At 26.9% G+C, this 20445-nt stretch overlaps 1 protein-coding gene across 2 annotated transcripts in view; it reads right to left on the bottom strand.

The window, feature by feature from the left end:
- Nucleotides 1–116: 116 nt before the first annotated feature.
- LOC132948046 (probable E3 ubiquitin-protein ligase HERC1) overlaps nt 117–20445 on the bottom strand; it is a 38849-nt gene continuing 18520 nt past the window's right edge. Inside the window, exons 31-63 of one of the 2 annotated variants that reach the window (XM_061018311.1) lie at nt 20282–20431; nt 19397–19716; nt 19097–19217; nt 18851–19035; nt 18518–18769; nt 18222–18423; nt 17912–18158; nt 17720–17841; nt 17409–17666; nt 16201–16396; nt 16037–16138; nt 14872–15458; nt 13772–13883; nt 13566–13699; nt 12682–12848; nt 12419–12612; nt 12148–12363; nt 11815–11939; nt 11585–11753; nt 11171–11493; nt 10780–11083; nt 10605–10721; nt 10343–10519; nt 9251–9909; nt 9015–9173; nt 8765–8953; nt 8043–8261; nt 7710–7970; nt 4224–4431; nt 3966–4159; nt 3619–3905; nt 2157–2310; nt 117–635 (exon numbers count right to left, since the gene is read on the bottom strand). In XM_061018311.1, coding sequence (XP_060874294.1) covers nt 417–635; nt 2157–2310; nt 3619–3905; nt 3966–4159; nt 4224–4431; nt 7710–7970; nt 8043–8261; nt 8765–8953; nt 9015–9173; nt 9251–9909; nt 10343–10519; nt 10605–10721; nt 10780–11083; nt 11171–11493; nt 11585–11753; nt 11815–11939; nt 12148–12363; nt 12419–12612; nt 12682–12848; nt 13566–13699; nt 13772–13883; nt 14872–15458; nt 16037–16138; nt 16201–16396; nt 17409–17666; nt 17720–17841; nt 17912–18158; nt 18222–18423; nt 18518–18769; nt 18851–19035; nt 19097–19217; nt 19397–19716; nt 20282–20431 — 7329 coding nt within the window. In that variant the 3' untranslated portion in view covers nt 117–416. Of the gene's footprint in view, nt 636–2156; nt 2311–3618; nt 3906–3965; nt 4160–4223; nt 4432–7709; nt 7971–8042; nt 8262–8764; nt 8954–9014; nt 9174–9250; nt 9910–10333; nt 10520–10604; nt 10722–10779; nt 11084–11170; nt 11494–11584; nt 11754–11814; nt 11940–12147; nt 12364–12418; nt 12613–12681; nt 12849–13565; nt 13700–13771; nt 13884–14871; nt 15459–16036; nt 16139–16200; nt 16397–17408; nt 17667–17719; nt 17842–17911; nt 18159–18221; nt 18424–18517; nt 18770–18850; nt 19036–19096; nt 19218–19396; nt 19717–20281; nt 20432–20445 lie in introns of both variants that reach the window. The other variant, XM_061018310.1, reaches the window with a different exon arrangement.

The following is a 20445-nucleotide window of genomic DNA, read 5'->3' as shown; positions in this document are numbered from 1 at the left end:
TATGCTGTACTTATTCGTTTTTTTTAATAATAATCAGCATAATATTTGAGCAGGCCAAGAACGAAACACTGCAATTTAAATGATTAAGTACACACACAATATTGGAATGCATAATATCTTTTTGTTAGTTTAAAGTATTTTAATTAGTCGATATATTAATACAATTATTTTAAAATATTTCACTTGGTTTTTTAGCATTTTATACAATAGTAAACTTTTATTATAGAAGTTACACAAACATAATACACTAATTTACGAACATAAATATTTTTCTTTTTATATCTAATGTGTAGAAACCCCCAAACATATTTTTATTTCATTCAAAAGAATAAAATATTCAAAAGAAAACATAATATATTTATAAGGATTACATTTCTAAGGTTATACAATAGTTAAAATGTTTTAACACAGTTTATCTAATAGGTTTCAATCATCATATCTAAATCATCGTCAGAGTCAACATCTGCATTCCTAAATAACATATAATTATCCATATCTATTGTCCGGCAGTTGTTAATAGCATACTTGAGCTTTTCTTCAAAAACAGCACGGCTACTGTAATCAGTTAATCGCAGTTGAAAGAAGCATGTCTGAGCTGTGGGTAAACCATCTTTTTTGTCTTCAACTTTTATGATCTAATAATTTAAAATATTTATTACAATTATATTTATTATTTATGAATGCATATCATTGGTTCAGTGAAATTATATACTAGTTATCACTTATAATAATATTAATAATGGAAACATATCATACACTACTTTTATACATAATTTAATATCTAAACTATTAACTTAAATTAAATATTTATACATTATAAAATTCACTTCTGTTTTTATTACCGACACCACCTTATATTGATCTTGCTAATAAATAGTTTTATATTAATTTTACTCAAGTATATAACAATACTAATAATTCAATATTTTGAATGGAAAATAATATCTAGATAAACAGCAATAGCGTATTGATAAATAAATTCATATAGTCATACCTAGGATTAAGGATTAATTAATTTATAACAAAACTAAATTATTACACTTTTATTCTGAAACTCACACTTATTGTCTCAAGCTTAAACTTATATATCTACAAATATATATATATATATATATATATATATATATACAGTGGAAGGTTCAGTGGCGGCTCGTGTGTATGTGCACGTGCACTACCTACTCAAACTCAAGAAAAATTTAAAACATACATCATAATAACACAACTAAGTACCTGTAATGTAATAAGGATTATTTTCAAAATATAAAAATATTTTTTTTTTTTTTAACATTTATTTAGAAAATATACAATCTGTAAGGTTTTTTACAATAGGCATATATGCGGTGTTTATGTGATTTTAACGTGAGTTAACATCGTTTTAAGGAACTACCCAGCAGTAGTACTTATGGCTTGAGGGGAAATATAAAAATATAAATTCAGAATATTATGGAAATAATAATATTATAATATTATATTTAATATATTGATTGGGTTATTTCGACTGCTAAACGGCCGCCTGGCTGTCCGCGACGGAACGGTATCGGCGTGTATTATTATAGTAGTGCAGTTGTGCACATTTGTACAGTGTAAAAATTAAAGCAAGTCGATACACGCAGCCCGCGTTGTAATGGAATTGGTGTGCACATAACCAATTAAATTGTTTTCAGCGAACTATTTTTGATATCGTTGCGCGTCGGCATCAGTATTATTATGTTATAGTTCATTCATTTATTATATTCCGATTATCAACTGATCATATTAGTTAGTCGATCATATCGTATCTACTTTGTCATAGTATTTTTACTTGAAAATGTATTATTATTATTATTATTATGTATTTATTATTATTATACTTGTAAAAATAGGTATAAGCAAAAGAAAAAGTAATTGGTAAATAACTAAAATTTGAAAACAATTATTTAATACAATTTATAATATATATATATTATATTGGTTATATTTTTTTTGGATGTGCACTACTTCATTAAAAACCCACGAGCCGCCACTGGGAAGAAGGTATATTTTAATAACAAGATTCACAAAAATATTAATGGGTTGTTGTCCTATGATTGGTAAAAGTATTTTGAACAAATTTTAAAGGTTATCTACATAATCTACATAATATGATCTTATAAATTAGATATATTCAAAAAATTTACCTGGAAATGTTGAGAAAAATCTGATAAATTAGATGGAAGACGTGATCTTCCACAAACAAATCGTAAAAATAACACTTTTTCAGAATCCAAAAAACTATTTAAAATGTCCCATAACCATTGGACAACTTGAGAGTTTTCATCCATTTCTCTATACCTGTAAAAAAAAATTATGTTCTATAATGTGGAAAGGAAAAAGTCTTGTTGGGTGGAAGGAGAAGGCTATAAAACTTAAAATTCTGAACATTTTAAATAAATCTTAAATAATCAGTTTAATAAGTGCATTTTGTGTGGAAATCATATAAAACAAATGATAAATTCTACTTAACAAATTCCTATATAGTAGTGCACACAGTGTGACAGATGTTAAAGAGTGAAGTATATAGTACATAGTTATTTTTATGTTATAAATTATAGTATTAGATTATAGATTCTTTTGAAAGGTTAAGGCTTTTCATTTATTAAAAAATGGAAATTTTAATCTATAAATAAGAATCTTTGATGCCAATGATCTCAGGAACCACTTATCCGATAGTCATGCAGTTTTTTTTTTATAATTATAGAGTATATTGTGGAGAAGGTTGTAAGCTTATTTCAACCCCTATAGGTATCAAAAGCTCACACTTGATTTTTTTCGAAAAAATAATATTTTATATAAAAAAAGAAGCAAAAACATCAACAAATGTTACCAAAACTGTTATAAATCAGCCAACAGAGGTACTTAGGCATGAGTCCATATGAATTTAAAAATAAATAAATTATCACATAAAAATTCAACAAAACAAATTTTAAGAAATCAAGAAGGGGAAAATCGTCTACGGTTATCAGGGACGGCTTAAAGGTGATAAGGCTCCCCACGGCCTGTTGCAAAAATAAATTATTAGATCCATAGTTCATCAATCTAATGATTCAGATCTAGCGATAGGCTAAAAAATTGGATCATCTCTAAGGCCCCAAATATCTAACCCTCGCAATTAAGCCCCGCAAAAACATTTCACAAATAGCTCTGATATTCACTAAGCTGTCTCAGATAGTAATAAAACAAACAATGTATATGAAAGTTGGTATTAAAGAATTTCATATATGGTTGGACAACTAATTAGAAACTTATAACTAAAATAAGGTATGAAATAGCTGCAGACAACGCAAAATTAACATAAAATAAACTGGTAAGCAATCAATAAAAATTAGATTAGATTTTTAAATTATTTTGGAAAAACAATACAACTAGAAGAAGTTTTAAATGCTATAGCTAAAAATATTAAGTCACAGAGATCATCATTTTATAATTATTAGCTATTATTAACAATAATTTAATTATAGCTAAATAAAATATTTATTATGCGATAACCAATAACCGTACTACTAAACATTTTTACTATCTATGAAATTTTATTTTTTTTAGAAAACCTAGACTTTTTTACCATTATACTGTAATAGATTTATAAAAAATATGTAAAATTACCTAACAATAGTTTTCAAAATTGGTATAGATATATTGGGTAGTCCACATATCATACGTTCTAAATGTTCGGCAGTTTGAAACGTAAGTAATGGCAGAGGTACTAATGCAGAAAGACCTCTTCGCACTGCTAATATTTGTTCGTCCATTTCATGAAACCTTTGTTTCAGTGCTAATTCACAAAATGTTAATCTATTGGAATATGTAACTGATACATAATGACCATTTGGAATTAATGGCACAGTGTTATCCATCCAATCAGTACCAGTCATATTTAAAAAAGGTATTGCCTGAAAAAATCAAAAATAATTAATTATTGTAGAAGTCAAATATGCAACTACTATTTTCACCTCTTCAAAATTCTCTTCAGTAACTCCAGTTTGATGTATATTTTGTATACTTGTCAAATTTTGTGCATAGTAAGTATCATTTTCTTCTAAATCTGATATATTTAATGATTCTCCAATAATCATTTTCCAAATCAATGGTGATAAAGGAAGAGCTAAGGGTTTCTTAGTTCTAATAGCAACGCCAAAAAGCATTCCTGATAAATAAAATTATGTAAAATAAATAAACATAAATTAAATTAATAAATAAAAATCACATACCAAGGAATTGAAATTGTTGTAGCTGTTTAAAATGGTTCATTTTTGAATTAAATATAAATCGATCTTGATTATAACCTGTTTCATTTCTGCCATTTGGTGTCAAAATAAGTAATTTTACAGTCAGTGTTTGAAGTTCTTCCATCATCTGGGCAATAGTATCATCAAATACACCTCCTGCATCATCTGCTCCTTCACCCACTAATTTCACCTATAGTTTATTCAGAGATTATATTAATTTGTAATAACTAATAAATTAATAACTATCAACCACCAAATTATATAAAATAATATATTAAAATTAAAAATTTTGATTGTTCAATACCATAATAGTATTGCCAAACTTAAAAAGGTGGGTAAGTAGATGTCGCTCTGCTGTACAGTAGGTGACAAGTGGGTCACTGTAATGGATGGTGTTAAATTTGAATTCAATGATATTATATCATTGTATAAGAAAAACGATTCTGAGCGAAAACGGTCAGTCAGCCTATGATATTACCAAGTATATTTGATGATATCATTGTGAATAAAGTAATTTATATATAACCTATTTACGTGGAGCCTTGTTTTAAATTTTCAATCCTTAGCTATAAAAGTTAAACATTTTATACATTTTTAATTACAAAATAATTAATAAATCATAAATTTAATAAATGTTGTCAAAATTTGAACTTTAAATGCTTATAAAAAAAAATTGTGCATATGTATTTTTAATATTTTTCAACTTCTATTGTAACAATATATTAGGAGCCTTGCATTAAAATATGTTCAGGCTTTTTTATTCAAAAAATACAATTTTATTGAGATTTATAGAAAAAAAACTAAAAAATTGTAAACTGACAATATACGTAAACAGCTCAAAAAGAGTTTTTTAATTACAATAAAATAAAAAAATTGTTAAATGAGAAATCGAGTGAATATCAAATGTTGTAAAAATATAAATTTCAGACGCTCATAAAAATTTAATTTAAGTTTCTTGTAGACATTTTATTTTTTGATAAAGGTAGACAAACTTATGAGTAATCTTATATTACATTTACAAATCTTAGATTTAAAAAGAAAAATTTTTATGAATTCTCAAATCAATATAATTTGCAAATTTTCATGATTTTTCCGTATTTTGTCAAAATTTGAACTTTAAATACTTATAAATAAAAACTGTGACTAATGATTTTTAATTTTTTTCATCTGCCTTTGAAACAATAACCTAGGAGCCTTCTATTAAATTTTCAATCTTTTTTATTCAACAGATAAAATTTTATTGATATTTATAGAAAAAAAAACTAAAAAAATTGTAAACTGACAATATCTGTAAACAGCTCAAAAAGAGTCAAATTATTTTATAAATTTTATCGTGTATAGATAGAAAATGCTAACATAAACGTTCAGTGAAATTTTCAAGTATCTACAGTCATTAGTTTTTTAATTACAACAAAATAAGAAAATCGTTACATGAGAAATCGGTTGAACGTTGTAAAAATATGAATTTCTAACGCTCAAAAAAATTTTATTTTATTTTCTTGTAGACATTTTTTTTTTTGATAAAGGTAGACAAACTTATTAGGAATCTTGTATTACATTTTCAAATTTTAGATTTAAAAAACACTTTTATAAATTTCTAACTCAAAATAATTTGCAAATTTTCGTCATTTTTACGTATTATATCAATATGTGATCTTTAATGCTTATAAAAAAAAATTGCGACTATGGATTTTTAATTTTTTTCATCTACTTTTGAAACAATAACCAGAAGCCTTTTATTAAATTTTCAAGCTTTTTTAACCAACAAATAAAATTTTGTTGACATTCATAGAAAGAAAGGTGGGTAAGTGGATGTCGCTCTGCTGTGCAGTAGGTTACAAGTGGGTCACTGTAATGGATGGTATTAAATTTGAATTCAATGATATAATATCATTGCATAGGAAAAACGATTCTGAGCGAAAACGGTCAGTCAGCCTATGATATTACCAAGTATATTTGATGATATTATTGTGAATAAAGTAATTTATATATAACCTATTTACGCGGAGCCTTGTTTTAAATTTTCAATCCTTAGCCATAAAAGTTAAACATTTTATACATTTTTAATTACAAAATAATTAATAAATCATAATTTGATAAATTTTGTCAAAATTTGAACTTTAAATGCTTATTAAAAAAAATTGTGCCTGTATTTTTAATTTTTTTCATCTACCTTTGAAACAATAACCTACGAGCCTTATATTATATTTTCACGCTTTTTTACCCAACAAATAAAATTTTATTGATATTCATAGAAAAAAAAACTAAAAAAATTTAAAACTGACAATGTCCGTAAACAGCTCAAAAAGTCAAAATATTTTATAAATTTTATCGTGTATAGAAAATGATAATATAAACGTTCAGTAAAATATTCAAGTATCTACAGTCATTCGTTTTTTAATTACAATAAAATAAGTTACATGAGAAATCAAGTAAATATCAAATGTTGTAAAAATATAAATTTCAGACGCACATAAAAATTTAATTTAAGTTTCTTGTAGACATTTTTTTTTTTGATAAAGGTAAACAAACTTATGAGTAATCTTATATTGCATTTTCAAATCTTAAATTAAAAAAGAAAAATTTTTATGAATTCTCAACTCAATATAATTTGCTAATTTTCGTGATTTTTCTGTATTTTGTCAAAATTTGAACTTTAAATGCTTATAAATTAAAACTGTGACTAAGGATTTTTAATTTTTTTCATCTGCCTTTGATTGTTGCCTTCTATTAAATTTTCAAGCTTTTTTACTCAACAGATAAAATTGTATTGATATTTATAGAAAAAAGAACTAAAAAAAATGGAAATTGACAATGTTCATAAACATCTCAAAATAAGTCAAAATATTTGGAAAATTTTATCGTGTATAGAAAATGCTAATATAAACATTCAATCAAAATGTCATGTATTTACGGTCATTTTAATTTTACTTTTGACCCCACAATGTGCCAACTAGATTCACTTTCCTATCAAATAAATAATTGACAAGAAGTTGCTCCCTACAACGACCGGCTCTGGTTGCCAAACTCAAGGGACCTCCCTTCGCCAGACTTGATGGCCAGTTAAAGTTACATAAGTATATAGTGGCTCCTTTTGCCTGCCGAATCTAAATTTGATAAAAAATATGCATTTAAAATTTTCTATTTTTGAACTTGTTATTGTATAAAATTAATTTCTACCTAGGTCTGCTATAAACAGAAAGCATATAGAAAAATATGCACCTCCTACAACTTCAAAGCCTTAATAATCAGCATAATCTTATAAGATTTATATAATAAATAATGAATATTATTATACAAGATTTATAACAATTTACCACAATATTTATAATATTTTATGATAGATATAAATTATATCATATTAATTATTATTTATTACTTATAAAACAAAAATGAAATATTTCTTCAGTTTATGATGAAATATTAGAAGTTTATTAGTAAAAAAAAAGTAGCTTTAAATGTTACTACCTTCCAAGCTCTAGATGGGAGTCTGAGTAATTCTGCATTAATGTTGACAATTTGTTTGGCAACTTGTTCAAAAATACACATACTAGTACCATTACTACTCAAACGTTTGACAATTATTTGAGGACCATAATTTTGAGCTTGATTCATTGTACGACTAATAACTTTCATTAATGGTAATTTTATGATTTTATTTGTATATAAACATTTAAGCCTTTTATCTGCCAACCAATGCCAACGTTTGATGTTACTCCAATCAAATTCCTACATAAAGTGGATCAAACAATTAGTTAACTTGATTAGAGCTAGATAAGTACAATAAGTTTAATTACTCACAGTGGTATTAAATGGAATCATTTGCCAACATGTATACAAAATATTTGAAAACTGTTGTAAGCACTTCATTCTAGCAGCAATTGATGCCATTTTATATTCTTGTAAATATCCATATTGGTAAGGAATTGATGTTGGTAAATCATTATGGGAAATATTTGTAGAGTCCCTTGAAAATGGTTCTGCTGTCCATGCAGCGCAATGAGTACGACTAGTTGCAATCTTAAATAGAATATTAAATATTAATTAATAATTATTTATTAAGAGGATGTCAGCACACTATTTATTTACTCTCCTTGACCCAAGAACAACATAGCAATTTTTAAGTTCACAATAATGAAATTATTCTAAAATTAGAGCGAAACTACCTCTTATAAAATTTAAAGGTTAGATTATTATCTAGGGCATCTCATAGGCATTTTATTATCTTTTAATTTTAAAGCAAGTTATGAATATTTTGAGATTTACAAACAATTTACAATTTTAAAATACTCATAACTCGTTTTAAAATTAAAATGTAATAAAACGCCTACAGGATACCTTAGATAATAATCTTACCTTTACCTTATTTTATAAGAGGCCATTTTAGGCCACTCTAATTTTGAAAGTTATTATGATTATAACCATTATTGTGAACTTAAAATTTGGTATATTGCGCGTGGGTCAGAGTGAGAAAACAAATAGTGCGCTGACATCTTCTTCACTATAATTAATATTTATTTTACTTGTTTGATATTTTTGTCGGATAAAATTGGAATAATCATAGGCTTTTGGACAGGTAAATCATGACCAAATCCAAGAATACCTTCACAGTTATTACCCCAAGCCCATACATCACCACGAGCAGTCAATACTAATACATGATCTGGACCTGTAGCAACATCAGTTACAATTTGATCTTGGAATTCAAATATCTATAAAGCAAAAATAAATTTGAATAATAAAAATTACTTTAGTACAATAGGTTATATTTACTTTTTCCGGGTTCAATTTTTCAGTATATAAAACATCTGTTGTATCTTGTAAATTATCCGATCCACATGAATAGAGTTCACCATCTTCTGAAAGGAACATTGTAAAGCCATTTCCACAGTATGCTTTCTTAATATTTTTTCCATTTAGTGTAATGATTTCCTAGAAAAAAATTTTAACTTAAATTTAAGATAATTCTTTACTAATGTAGGAGTACCATGGTTATGACAAATGCTTACTTGTGGAACATAGATATCTTTTTTGCTTCCAATTCCTAATTTACCACCTTCACCTTCCCCAAATGCCCAAACAACATTTTCTCCAATACAAACAGTATGATTTTGTCCACATGCAATGTGTTTTATATTCAAGAAACCTTTATGAACAATTTTTGTCGGACGTTTTTTGTTTATATGTCCGCCTAAACCTAATTTACCATGTTCAGCACTTCCAAAAACATAAACTTCACCATCTTGGGATAATACAGCACTATGTTTATGTCCACAGGCTACTTGAATAACTACTACATCGTATAGAGATTCAATAAGTTTTGGCTTTCTCTGTCTCTCATTGTTACCATGTCCAAGTTTTCCAAAATCACCATCTCCCCAAGAAAAGACTTCTCCAGTCTCTGTTAAAGCTAAGCTATGTCCATCCGAACCAATAGATGTGGATACTTGAGTTATTACAAATCCTTGTAAAGCTGATATCATGGTTAGATTGGGAAGGCTATCGGAATGTCCATGACCTAGACGACCATAATTGCCTTCGCCACATGATAACACTGTTCCTTGGCTAGTCAGAACAAAAGTGCAGTTTTGCCCACAAACAATACGTTGAGCAATTTTAAAATTCTGAATTTTAATAGGTGACCATATATTAATACATTGACCAACAGCTACAAAACACAATAAAAATAAATACAATTTTTTTTTATTATTTTCAACTAATCAGGATCAAGGTCTTGTTGGATCTTGATGACTTGCTATTTTATAATATCAGACAATTACATAAAATATGTTTCTATGATATATTAACAATTTGTTTTTATTTTTATTTTATTGACATAATTATAATTTACATTTTGAAACTGAGTCATTAATCTGAAGGAACGAAAATATATAGATTGATTTTTTTTGTGTAACCATAGACTTCTATTCTATCAAACATAACAAATTTTGTAATTTTGCTGATTTTGATTTAAAAATACAAGTATCTTTTAAAAACTTTAAAGCTAAGAAATCTTTTAAGTGAATTTTCTAAGTTGTATTCAGAGCATCAAGATCCAGACCCTTAGTTATTAATTAGGTAATAATTATTACATAATATACCAGTATCACCCAATTGTCCATTTCGACCATTACCCCAAAGGTATGCATCACATTTGGTATATGGTTGCCAATCATGAGGAGTTGTATTAAACCATTGAATAATTTGCTGATCAGCTTCTATAGTCCACTTATTGTTGCTAATAGCTTCAGACCATAAATTATGATCATCACTTTCTTCTAAATAATTTTCAAAATAAAAATACATATTTATATGAATGTAAGTATAAGATTTTAAAATATTTATAAATACAATGTATCATACCATTCAAACCAGATGAAAAGTAGCTTATAAACGTCTCAGGGAAATTCTTTCTTGTTAGTAAGGCTTTAGCAGTATTCAAAACTGTGATTAATCTTTGTAGCCATTGCCATTCTTCGTCTGTTTTAAGAATAATTACAATTAGCTTTTAATTTTAAAATAATAATAATTAACATACAAAATTCAATGCTATGACTTGTATTTGGTGGTACAAATGTAAAACTAAATGTTTGATCAGGCCAAATTTCCAGTGCAATCCCAATGAGTCCTTTTAAATAATCACTATATATAAGGCGATCTCCCATTAGCACTTTGTGTTTCTCATGGTTCATTTGCAACTGAAGTAAGTCAGGTAATGAGTTAACAAATTTACGAAAGTATTTAACATTATGGAGTCCACGACGATACAAAGCACTTCGAGCATTTGATTTGAATCGATTATGTGTAAGATTATCAGCACTAAATTTTATGACCGTTACATCCTTAAATTCATATGAAACATACATGTAAATTAATAATAATAATGTTAATTAATTATAGACTTAAAAATAAGAAATAATTCTAATTACCTTTGATCGAGCAAAACAAACAGCAAGTCCGAGTTGGTCCTCCATCCAGCATAAATCATCTACACCACCAGATCCAGTATGCGTGTTCAACAAACTGCCATCAAAGAGCGACCAAATATTTACTACACCACTACTTCCTTTGCTACAACCCGTTGCCAATACTAAGCCACTATCATGGATACTCATTGAAGTAACAGAATTAAACATGTGTCCTTGGAATGAGTATAGTACTCTGGGTTTTAATTTAGAAAATGGAGTAGGTATTAACCAAACATTAATGGATCCAACAGCAGTACCAACACAAAGTAACAGTCCTTTATTACCTATAAATACAAATACAAATTGTAGATAAAATATTATTATATATAACAAACATAATAATAATCATTTAATATTGACTATTATATTCCTTACCCACAACAGGGGACCAAACCACACAAGTAGGCTCATTTGAATGATTCAGTTTATGAAATATTTCCCAACAATTTTGTTTTTTAATCCAAAGTCTAATGGTTGTGTCTTCTACATTGCTTACAGACAGTATGTCAAACATTTTAGACCATTGCAGTGTAGATATAGGACTCTAAAACATATTTTTATATTATTAACAAGTTTTTTTATTTCTAGTATTTTCATTTATTTACTTCACAAATTGTTAATGTTTCAGGTTCAGTTATTGGTTGAATATTACCCACTGTAATGACACCAGAAGAAAATGCTATAGCAAATGGAACCGAATCATCATGCCATGCTATATGAGAAACTGGAACTATAAATATAAATAGGTATAAGAAAGTTTTTATTGAAAAATGTATACAATATATTTTGAACTTTAACATTACATTCGGAAATGTATAAAAGTTTACACAATGATTCCTAAATTGTATAACATATCCAAGCACAAGTTTATCTATTTTGTGTATATATTGCTAGTAATACTAAGCATAAAACATTAGGTATATTATTTGTGCACAAACCTCCAGGTCGGCAAAAATTATCAAGTTTCTCATACATGATTTTATTAAGTGAATCAACAATAGCTATATTCACAGAACCATCAACGCCTCCAACTAACAAATACTGAGGATAGAAACTATAAGAATTTTTTATTGAAATTCCAGACCATGCTATAGCTGTTATCCAAGCATCTTGAGTATATGTTGATAAGCAAGTTTCATCTTCTTGAAGAACATCTGTACATAAATAATATAATAAACAAAATAATTTTTAAAAAATAAAAGTACTGACGTCTTTGAACTGTATAAATATTAAGGGTTCCTTCCATTGATGCGGCAATACATAATCCAGAAGGTGACCATGCAAGTTTTGATATCAATTCTCCATTTAAATCATTACCATAGATTTGTGTGGATTTAAAAAACATAAGTGTCGTCTCTAAGCTTAATTCAGTATTCCATAACCTCATAGTTCCATCAAATCCACTATTAAAATAAAACTCATTTTAAATATTGAAATAAATGTGTATGTTCTGAAGAAAAATGATTACGCACGAAGATGCAAGTGATTTTACTTTCGGTTGCCATATTACATGATTTATACGGTTCTGGTGCCCTTCCAGTTTCACTATTGGACGTCGTTTTAATGCACCCGGAAAATCAGATTCATTTGGTAAAACTAATTGTTTTCTATGTAAAGATTTATTAACTAATATATTTACCTAAAATAAATCATTTATTTCATTATAGTATTTATAATCAATGGTAATAGTATAATTTATAATTTTATCTTCAGTCCAAGAAATTTATTCTTAATTAGTACAAACATTATAACGGAAATATTTAAATAACAAATCTTTTTTACTTAATATATTGTTTAAAACAATATCAATTTAGACCAGGGATCCGGTCAAACTTTATTTATACATTATAAATCAACTATATATACTGGGTCAACTGTCTAAATGTTATAAGTTCAAAAGTTGTGTATAGTAAACACTTGATTATCCGCGGAATAGGGTTCCACGGCAACCACGGTTTAGTAAATTCCGTGGTTAATTTGCCAAATACAAATTGAAACAAAAATGCTATTGTTATATTATATTATGTAATATTAAATAGTATTTAAATAAACATAAACATTATATATAGTACTGTAGATAGTTCAGGTGGCAGACCATGAATAATCAAGAGTTTAATGTAATTTAAAGTCCTTATATATAAAATACGTAAACAGAAGTTCATGTATTAAAAAATGATGTCTAAAAATGTACTTAATCAAAAACTATTTATAATAATTGTATTCTTTAAAAAAAAAAAACAATTAAAACCTACCTAACTTTTAATTGCTTAGTAGATCATTTCCCCTACCACACAAAATAATGATCTCAGAGAATAAACCAAATAACACTAGTAAAAAATATATACAATTAACTTACTAATTGCTTACACGCCCAATGTTTAATATCATTACTAACAACATGAGACAATAAACATGCAGATAATGCATTAATAAGCATTTTAACTGATGGTTTATTATCGTTTTCAATTGGACTTAATGCTTCCGTTTCATCTGAAATTTTTTTATATTTTATTCAAAATATTTATTTGTAGTAAATGAAAAAATAATAAATTTGTAACTTACCATGCTTTGAAAATATATTAAGTTTTTTTACAAATTCATTTACAACTAATTTGGTAACTTTTAAATTATGTTGCATTTTTAAATTTCCTTCACTTGCCATGGTAAAAATATCCTTAGAATAAAATAAAATTGTTATTCTTATACATATTATAATATAATATAATGCTAGAGTTAATATATACATTACAAATAGATACATTAGGTGTTTGAAACATAGTAATTAGTGAACATTGTAAAACATAGTATTTAGAAAAATCAATGTCTTAAAAAACATGAATGTAATTTTCAATTTAACTTGAATCACTGTAAAATAATACAAATTTAAAAATAAAACCCTATATAAACTCATTACTAACCTTATTAGATACTAATACTTGACTAAATAAACTCTTTAAATTTAATTATTATTTAAAAAAAAATACTTCAATAAGGTATATTATTGTTTAATTAAATCAATTAAGGTTAGGCTTGGTTGAATAAACTAACGATTTAATACATATTTTTATCTTACTATAACTTACTGTAACACATTGAATGTTGGTGTCTATTTAGATTTAAAAATTAATTTATCATGGAATTTTAGTGATAAGAGTTATACATTTGGTGTGTAGTTAGAAAAATGTATTTAGTTGGAGTTTGTTGAATTTAAGTTGTCCATGACTGACCCCTTTACATACCTATATAACTTAATGCCGTCCAAGTGTATCATTTTTTTATTAATAAATTATTGACATTCAAAATGTAGGCAAATTATGTATACTTAAGATACAAGAAAAATGTGATATAGTTCCCTTTATATGGTCGAATTAAATAATTTCATAACTAGTAATTTTACATAGATGAAAAAAAGTTTGAGGACCATTTATAAAAGGCATAAACATACAATTTATGGAGTCGACTTTGAAATTATATATGATAGCTCCAACCTTCATTCCAAGATAATTTTTTTGATTTTGATGGTTTATCAATGTTTTATGTTTAATATTATAATATATTTTATTTTGTAAAAGTATATACATCAAACTACCACATTCCAGTCTTTTGCTAAATAAATCTTTTAAATGTATGTATATTGTATATAATTTACAAAATAAACTTACTTGAACCGGTATGGATATTGCATAATTATAAGCTGGTCGATAATGTTCAGCTAATGCTATTATTATGTTTGATAATAGTCCTAGAACATTTTTTTCTAATTTATTTGGCAACATTTCATTTTCGTTGTATTCTCTATCAGTCCAAACATTCATAATAAGTAGAAGTCTTATAAATTGCACTATTTTGGGCACATTTGTAAAACCAAGTTTATCTAGTTTCCATGCAACTATATCTTCACTTTCAAATGTCCAGTGAATAAGTGACATTAAAATATTCATGACAATATTTCTAGATACTAAGTGTGACATAGTATGAAATACTCGATTAATAGCTTTTGTACGTTCTTCTGCTGATGTCATTAATGCCGCCTCTAAGGCCAAAGATTTAAATATAGAAGAATGTTGAGATATTTTTTGAGAACTGCCCTCAATGCTTGTGAGGGATGGAACAACCTCCATTCCAAGTTTGTCCATGCTATTATCTTCTACACTCTCAGGCTTAAATTTACAGGAATTCAATTGTTCAAAGATCATATCCATATCAAATGGCTTATCAAGATAATTATAATGATCCATTAATTTAGAAACTAAAATGAAAAAATTCATTAATTATAAAATTATAAATATAAATATTATACAGGGTAATTCTTTTATCATGAAACACTCGTTATTTCAAAAAGTATTATTGTTTTTGAAAATATTTTTTACATAGTTTCAAGTTGTTGAAAAAACGTTTTTATTAAAAAATTATATTTTTAAATAGTTTTTAGTTTTTAACCCTTATAATTTTTTAAGTTATTTACTTTTTTAAAAAATAACAGAGTTTTAATTTCATATTCCACAGCAGAATATTTTTCTAAGTATTTTGATTCATAAAAATCAAATTTAGGACGAGTTGTTTATGAGTTATATAAACAATTAATATTAAAGTTAAAGTATTTAAAGTTAAGATAGGCAGAGTGAAGTGGTACGAGGTTACCCTGCAAAATGTTTATCCACTACTCCGCTTGTCTAAACTTATAACTCATAAACTACTTGTCCTTAATTCAATTTTTATGTAACAAAATACTTAAACTCTCCATTTTAAGTTTTGTAGGATCGAAGCCCCCCTTTTTCCCCTTCAAAGTTTGTATTTAATCTATAAAATATAACAAAATGAAAATACCTTGAGTAAAATCAGATGTTAGAGATTTTTTGAGTTTGACAAAATCAGAAGATTTTAATTTTTCAATTTTTTCTTGGCAATTTACACAAGAGGCATTAACAGCTGCAATACATAAATACAATTTAAGTATAATTTATATATTATCTCATAATTTAAGTCTTTACTAGATCTAAGTATTTGTGAACTTTCTGGTTCAGAATCAATTATCTCGGTCGGTACTCGAAGCTCTGTAACATTGAATCCTGAGTTTCGGTTCATTGAAGGCAAAACCCCGCCATCAACACGAGGTGGAAAAGGATTGTATATCTCTACATTTTCTATATTTTCTAAATTTGGAGTATTTATACGTGGAGGAGTTTCCTAAATAAATAATAAATATTAAATACATATAATATTATACAGTAATCTTACATTTATTTAAATGCAAACTACATTTTTAACAATATAAGATGTTTAAATAAATATGTATCTACATATTTTATGTTATATATCAGTGATCTCAAATTCAAATTATCTACAGGCCATATATTTATTCAAAAAAAATTCGAATTTAAATTAGGTGCTCAAACAGGGACATTGAAGTTCATATAGAAAATTTAATTTTTATTTATTAATAGTTCCCATTGGTTACAGTCAACAGTACAAATTTGTATTTATTTATTATTGGTCGCCATTGGTTATTTGGGCAAATCAGGTACAAGCTTGCATCAAATTTGAATTATTGAACATTGCCTACCAAGGTGATTGGTGAAAGAGTTGCATTTTGTCCGCGATCCGACGTAGTCGGATTACCTACCAGGGTGGCTGAGTGGCACTTACTACAGGCTGCTGTAAATTACACCCAAAATTAGTTGAGCAATCATAATTTTTTTAAGATTTGCGATTTTTTACGGGTAATGAAATACATGGGTTCTGCTATAAAAATATATTTACCATTAATACTGCTAGAAACATTTCAATACGTTTTCATTAACCGTTTCTTATAATTACTTGCCGATCACATTAAACAAAAAAATTTGAATACAAAATTATACTTATCATTGTCCGAAAACAAAATAAACAACCAATCACGGGCGAAGCTGTGACGGGTCGGCTAGTATTTAATAAAAATATGACAGTTGCAGAGCAATAGAAAAAGGTTTCGCTATTGCAATATCATAAAATTAGATAAAACTAAACAAAACTAAATCTGGCCCTACAAATAAATATAAATTAAATACTCATAAGTCATACCTTTAAAAACTGCTAAACCATAAACATCAAAAAGAAAGAATTTTTGAAATAGTACCAAATGGTGGTAAGGACTCCGGCCCACATACCCTCCCTTGCATCTGCCCTTTTTAAAACATAATTTTTAGATATATTTAATTACCGACGGAGATTCAGGTTGCTCCACATCTGAAGCAATTGAAACCATGCTTGCAATAGCTCTGTTCATAGGATCATCAGTCATATCATCATCTACCAGTAAGTTAGGAGTTCTATAGATTGTGTGGTCTGTAGATAGTTCTCTAAGACGTCTTCTAGGAGCTATCAGTCTTCGTGGAGCTAAATCTAAAGGACTATCATCAAGAGGATGTTCTGAACGAGAGCCATAATATGGCATTCTAACAGCTGGAGGATGCAGTAGCTAAAAATATACTTGGTTAATATTAGTTAAAATATGTTATTGATTTAACTTACTCTAGTTTCTGTATTACTATCTGAGCCTGCAAAATTAGTTTCTTGTATGCATGGGTGTTCTATCATCCAAGTTGCTAAACTATTTATAGCTACATTACGTGGCATTGTTTCCCAAATGTTACCTAAAAAAAATAACAATAATTTTAAAACTAAAGAATATTAAAAAAATATCAGGAAAACTTAAATAAATACCTAAGGCAGCAATAGCTCTTTGAACTAGCCTAGTAGAAAATCCCATTTCGATAAGAGGAATTGCTATGGACGGAATTCGTTCCCTATTTTCACTAGGAACAATATTATTTGTATTATTTGTATTACTTGTATTATTCGTACTATTGGGACATATGTATATGGTGTTTGATCGATGTAACATATTACGCCGAGATCTTCCAATTCTTCTTGGAGTGTCATCAGTAGTTCTAGATGTCTCCCCAGAAATCTTAAAAATTAAGAATTAGGAAAATTTAAAATTCTATAAGTAATTTTTTTTATAGTTATTTACAGATTCTCTTCGTTTCACATTAGTACTTTCTTGAAAACTTATTAAAGTTTTTAAACGATTTTGTAAATCTGGTATTTTATATTTATTTTCAGCACATTCTTTGAGATAATTATTGTAAAGTATGTTTAATATTCTTTCAGATTCAATCATATCTGTTTCAATAACTAAATACTTTGAACATAAACTTTTTTCAAAAGCACATCTATAACATGAATTATAATATGTTATACATTTTGAAAATAATAATAGACAAACTAAGTCTTTTTACAGTATAGTATTTAGTATTTACTATTTACCTGAAAAGAAACATTAGAATGTTATTCATAGCATCATTTTCCTTAATATTATCACGTTTCTTTTTATTATCACAGATTGCATTTTTATTAGCATCTATTGATTGTTTCGACTTTGAAGAAATAGGATTGACTAATATATCAACACACATAGAACTAGTCATAATAACTTCAAGACTCTTTAATGCATTAGTCTGTAATGCACACAGTTTAAATAGTTTAGTTTCATCAGCTAAAGAAACATTATAAGAGTCCCTGCAAATTGCATTAATAAAATAAAATGAAATAATTATTATTAATTATTATTAAGTATTAGAGAAATCAATTAATACATACTTGGTTGAAGTGTTTACTCCTAAATCTTTTGTACTACTTGAAGATGGGTTAGTATTTATTTCTGATAATTGATCTAAGATATTCATAACCATTAGATTAGAGAACAAATCCAATGAATCAACAGCATTTTCTTCGTGACATTTATCAGATGTTTTATTAACTTGAGAATTATTTGGAGGCACCAACTAAAATTACATTTTAGTTATTTAGTCTGAAATATTATTGAACTTTGTAAAATAGGTATACTTCATTTGTGATGCCACTCAATCGCCCAATAGAATACAATAATAATGCTGGAATATGTTCCAATCGTGTAGGATTAAATTTAATATTATTACATGGTAATAATGATTGAAATAATACATCACTATAAAACAAAAATATATACATTACTGTATTGTCTGTATCAACAACACACTTATCAATAAATATTCTCAGGATATAGTAAGGTACAGTATTTAATATTTTATGATAGCTATGTGTACTTTATATTAAGTAGGCATAATTATGTATATCTTAAAATATGAATTAAAATGTTTGCACAACCTGACAGTATCATTTTTGTCTTCCCGCATTACTTTTGCTGTAGTGAAACCTTTTTTTAAAGTTCCCATTATGGTACCAAATGATTTTTGATCCAAATCATAACATCTTCCATCTACTCTTAGACCACGATCAAGGCCTCCGATTACTGCTAATGCAGGCCATACTTTTTCACATAAAACATTTATATCAACCTCTTCAATATGTTCACAAATTGGTTCTTTTTGAATAGATCCAGATATATCTAATATTCTATCTTTGAAACGTACTTCAGGTAAAACTCCTTTTAAAAATGAAAGTTGTTCTAAGATACACTCATTCACCTATTAAATTATTATAAATTAGATAATAATTTTAAAACAATAAAATTTGAAATATATTTTTGAAATTAACACGTTGATTGCGTACGTCTTTTTACAGTTCTTGCCTAGTGCGTATGATAAAAGGAAAAACAACAGCCTTCTAAAAATAACATAAAGAAACTGCTCCTATATGGTCATACTTAATTTATTATTATTTTAAAACATGTGTTTAATCCACGCTAAATAATAATAAAGTAACATTTGGTCACGCATAGGGAATAATAAACATTTACTTTAAATATATATTGAACGCCAAATGGCGTCAAACGCGTGGCTGATTGATCCTCATGATGCCAATGGGCGTCAGTGCGCAGTCAACGTGTTAACTTTATAACATGGTTTTAGTCTGAAAGAGGATTATTATAACAAATCTAATAATATAAAAAAATAATAATTTTTTCATACCAATAAAATAAAGATCAAAACAAATAATGATGGTAATCATAAAAGTCACTAAGTTTGGAAATTTAATAAATTATATCAGTTAATACAAATATTATTTGTGTGATTAATAACAAATAATTACCTCAATTAACCACTGATCAGTGTTATGCAATATTCGTATTATTGTAATATAATTTTCAGTAATACATGTAAACATGGGTGCTAAATAAGGTTCTCCAGCAAAAAGTTCAGTGTTTTTATTTCGCTCGGCTCTATAATCACTTATTTTAATCTAAAATAATATAT

This window comes from Metopolophium dirhodum, chromosome 7, assembly GCF_019925205.1.
Source record: "Metopolophium dirhodum isolate CAU chromosome 7, ASM1992520v1, whole genome shotgun sequence".
Lineage (NCBI taxonomy): Eukaryota > Metazoa > Arthropoda > Insecta > Hemiptera > Aphididae > Metopolophium > Metopolophium dirhodum.
The sequence above is the reverse complement of the archived record's forward strand: the minus strand, read 5'-3'. Positions and strand labels throughout refer to the sequence as shown.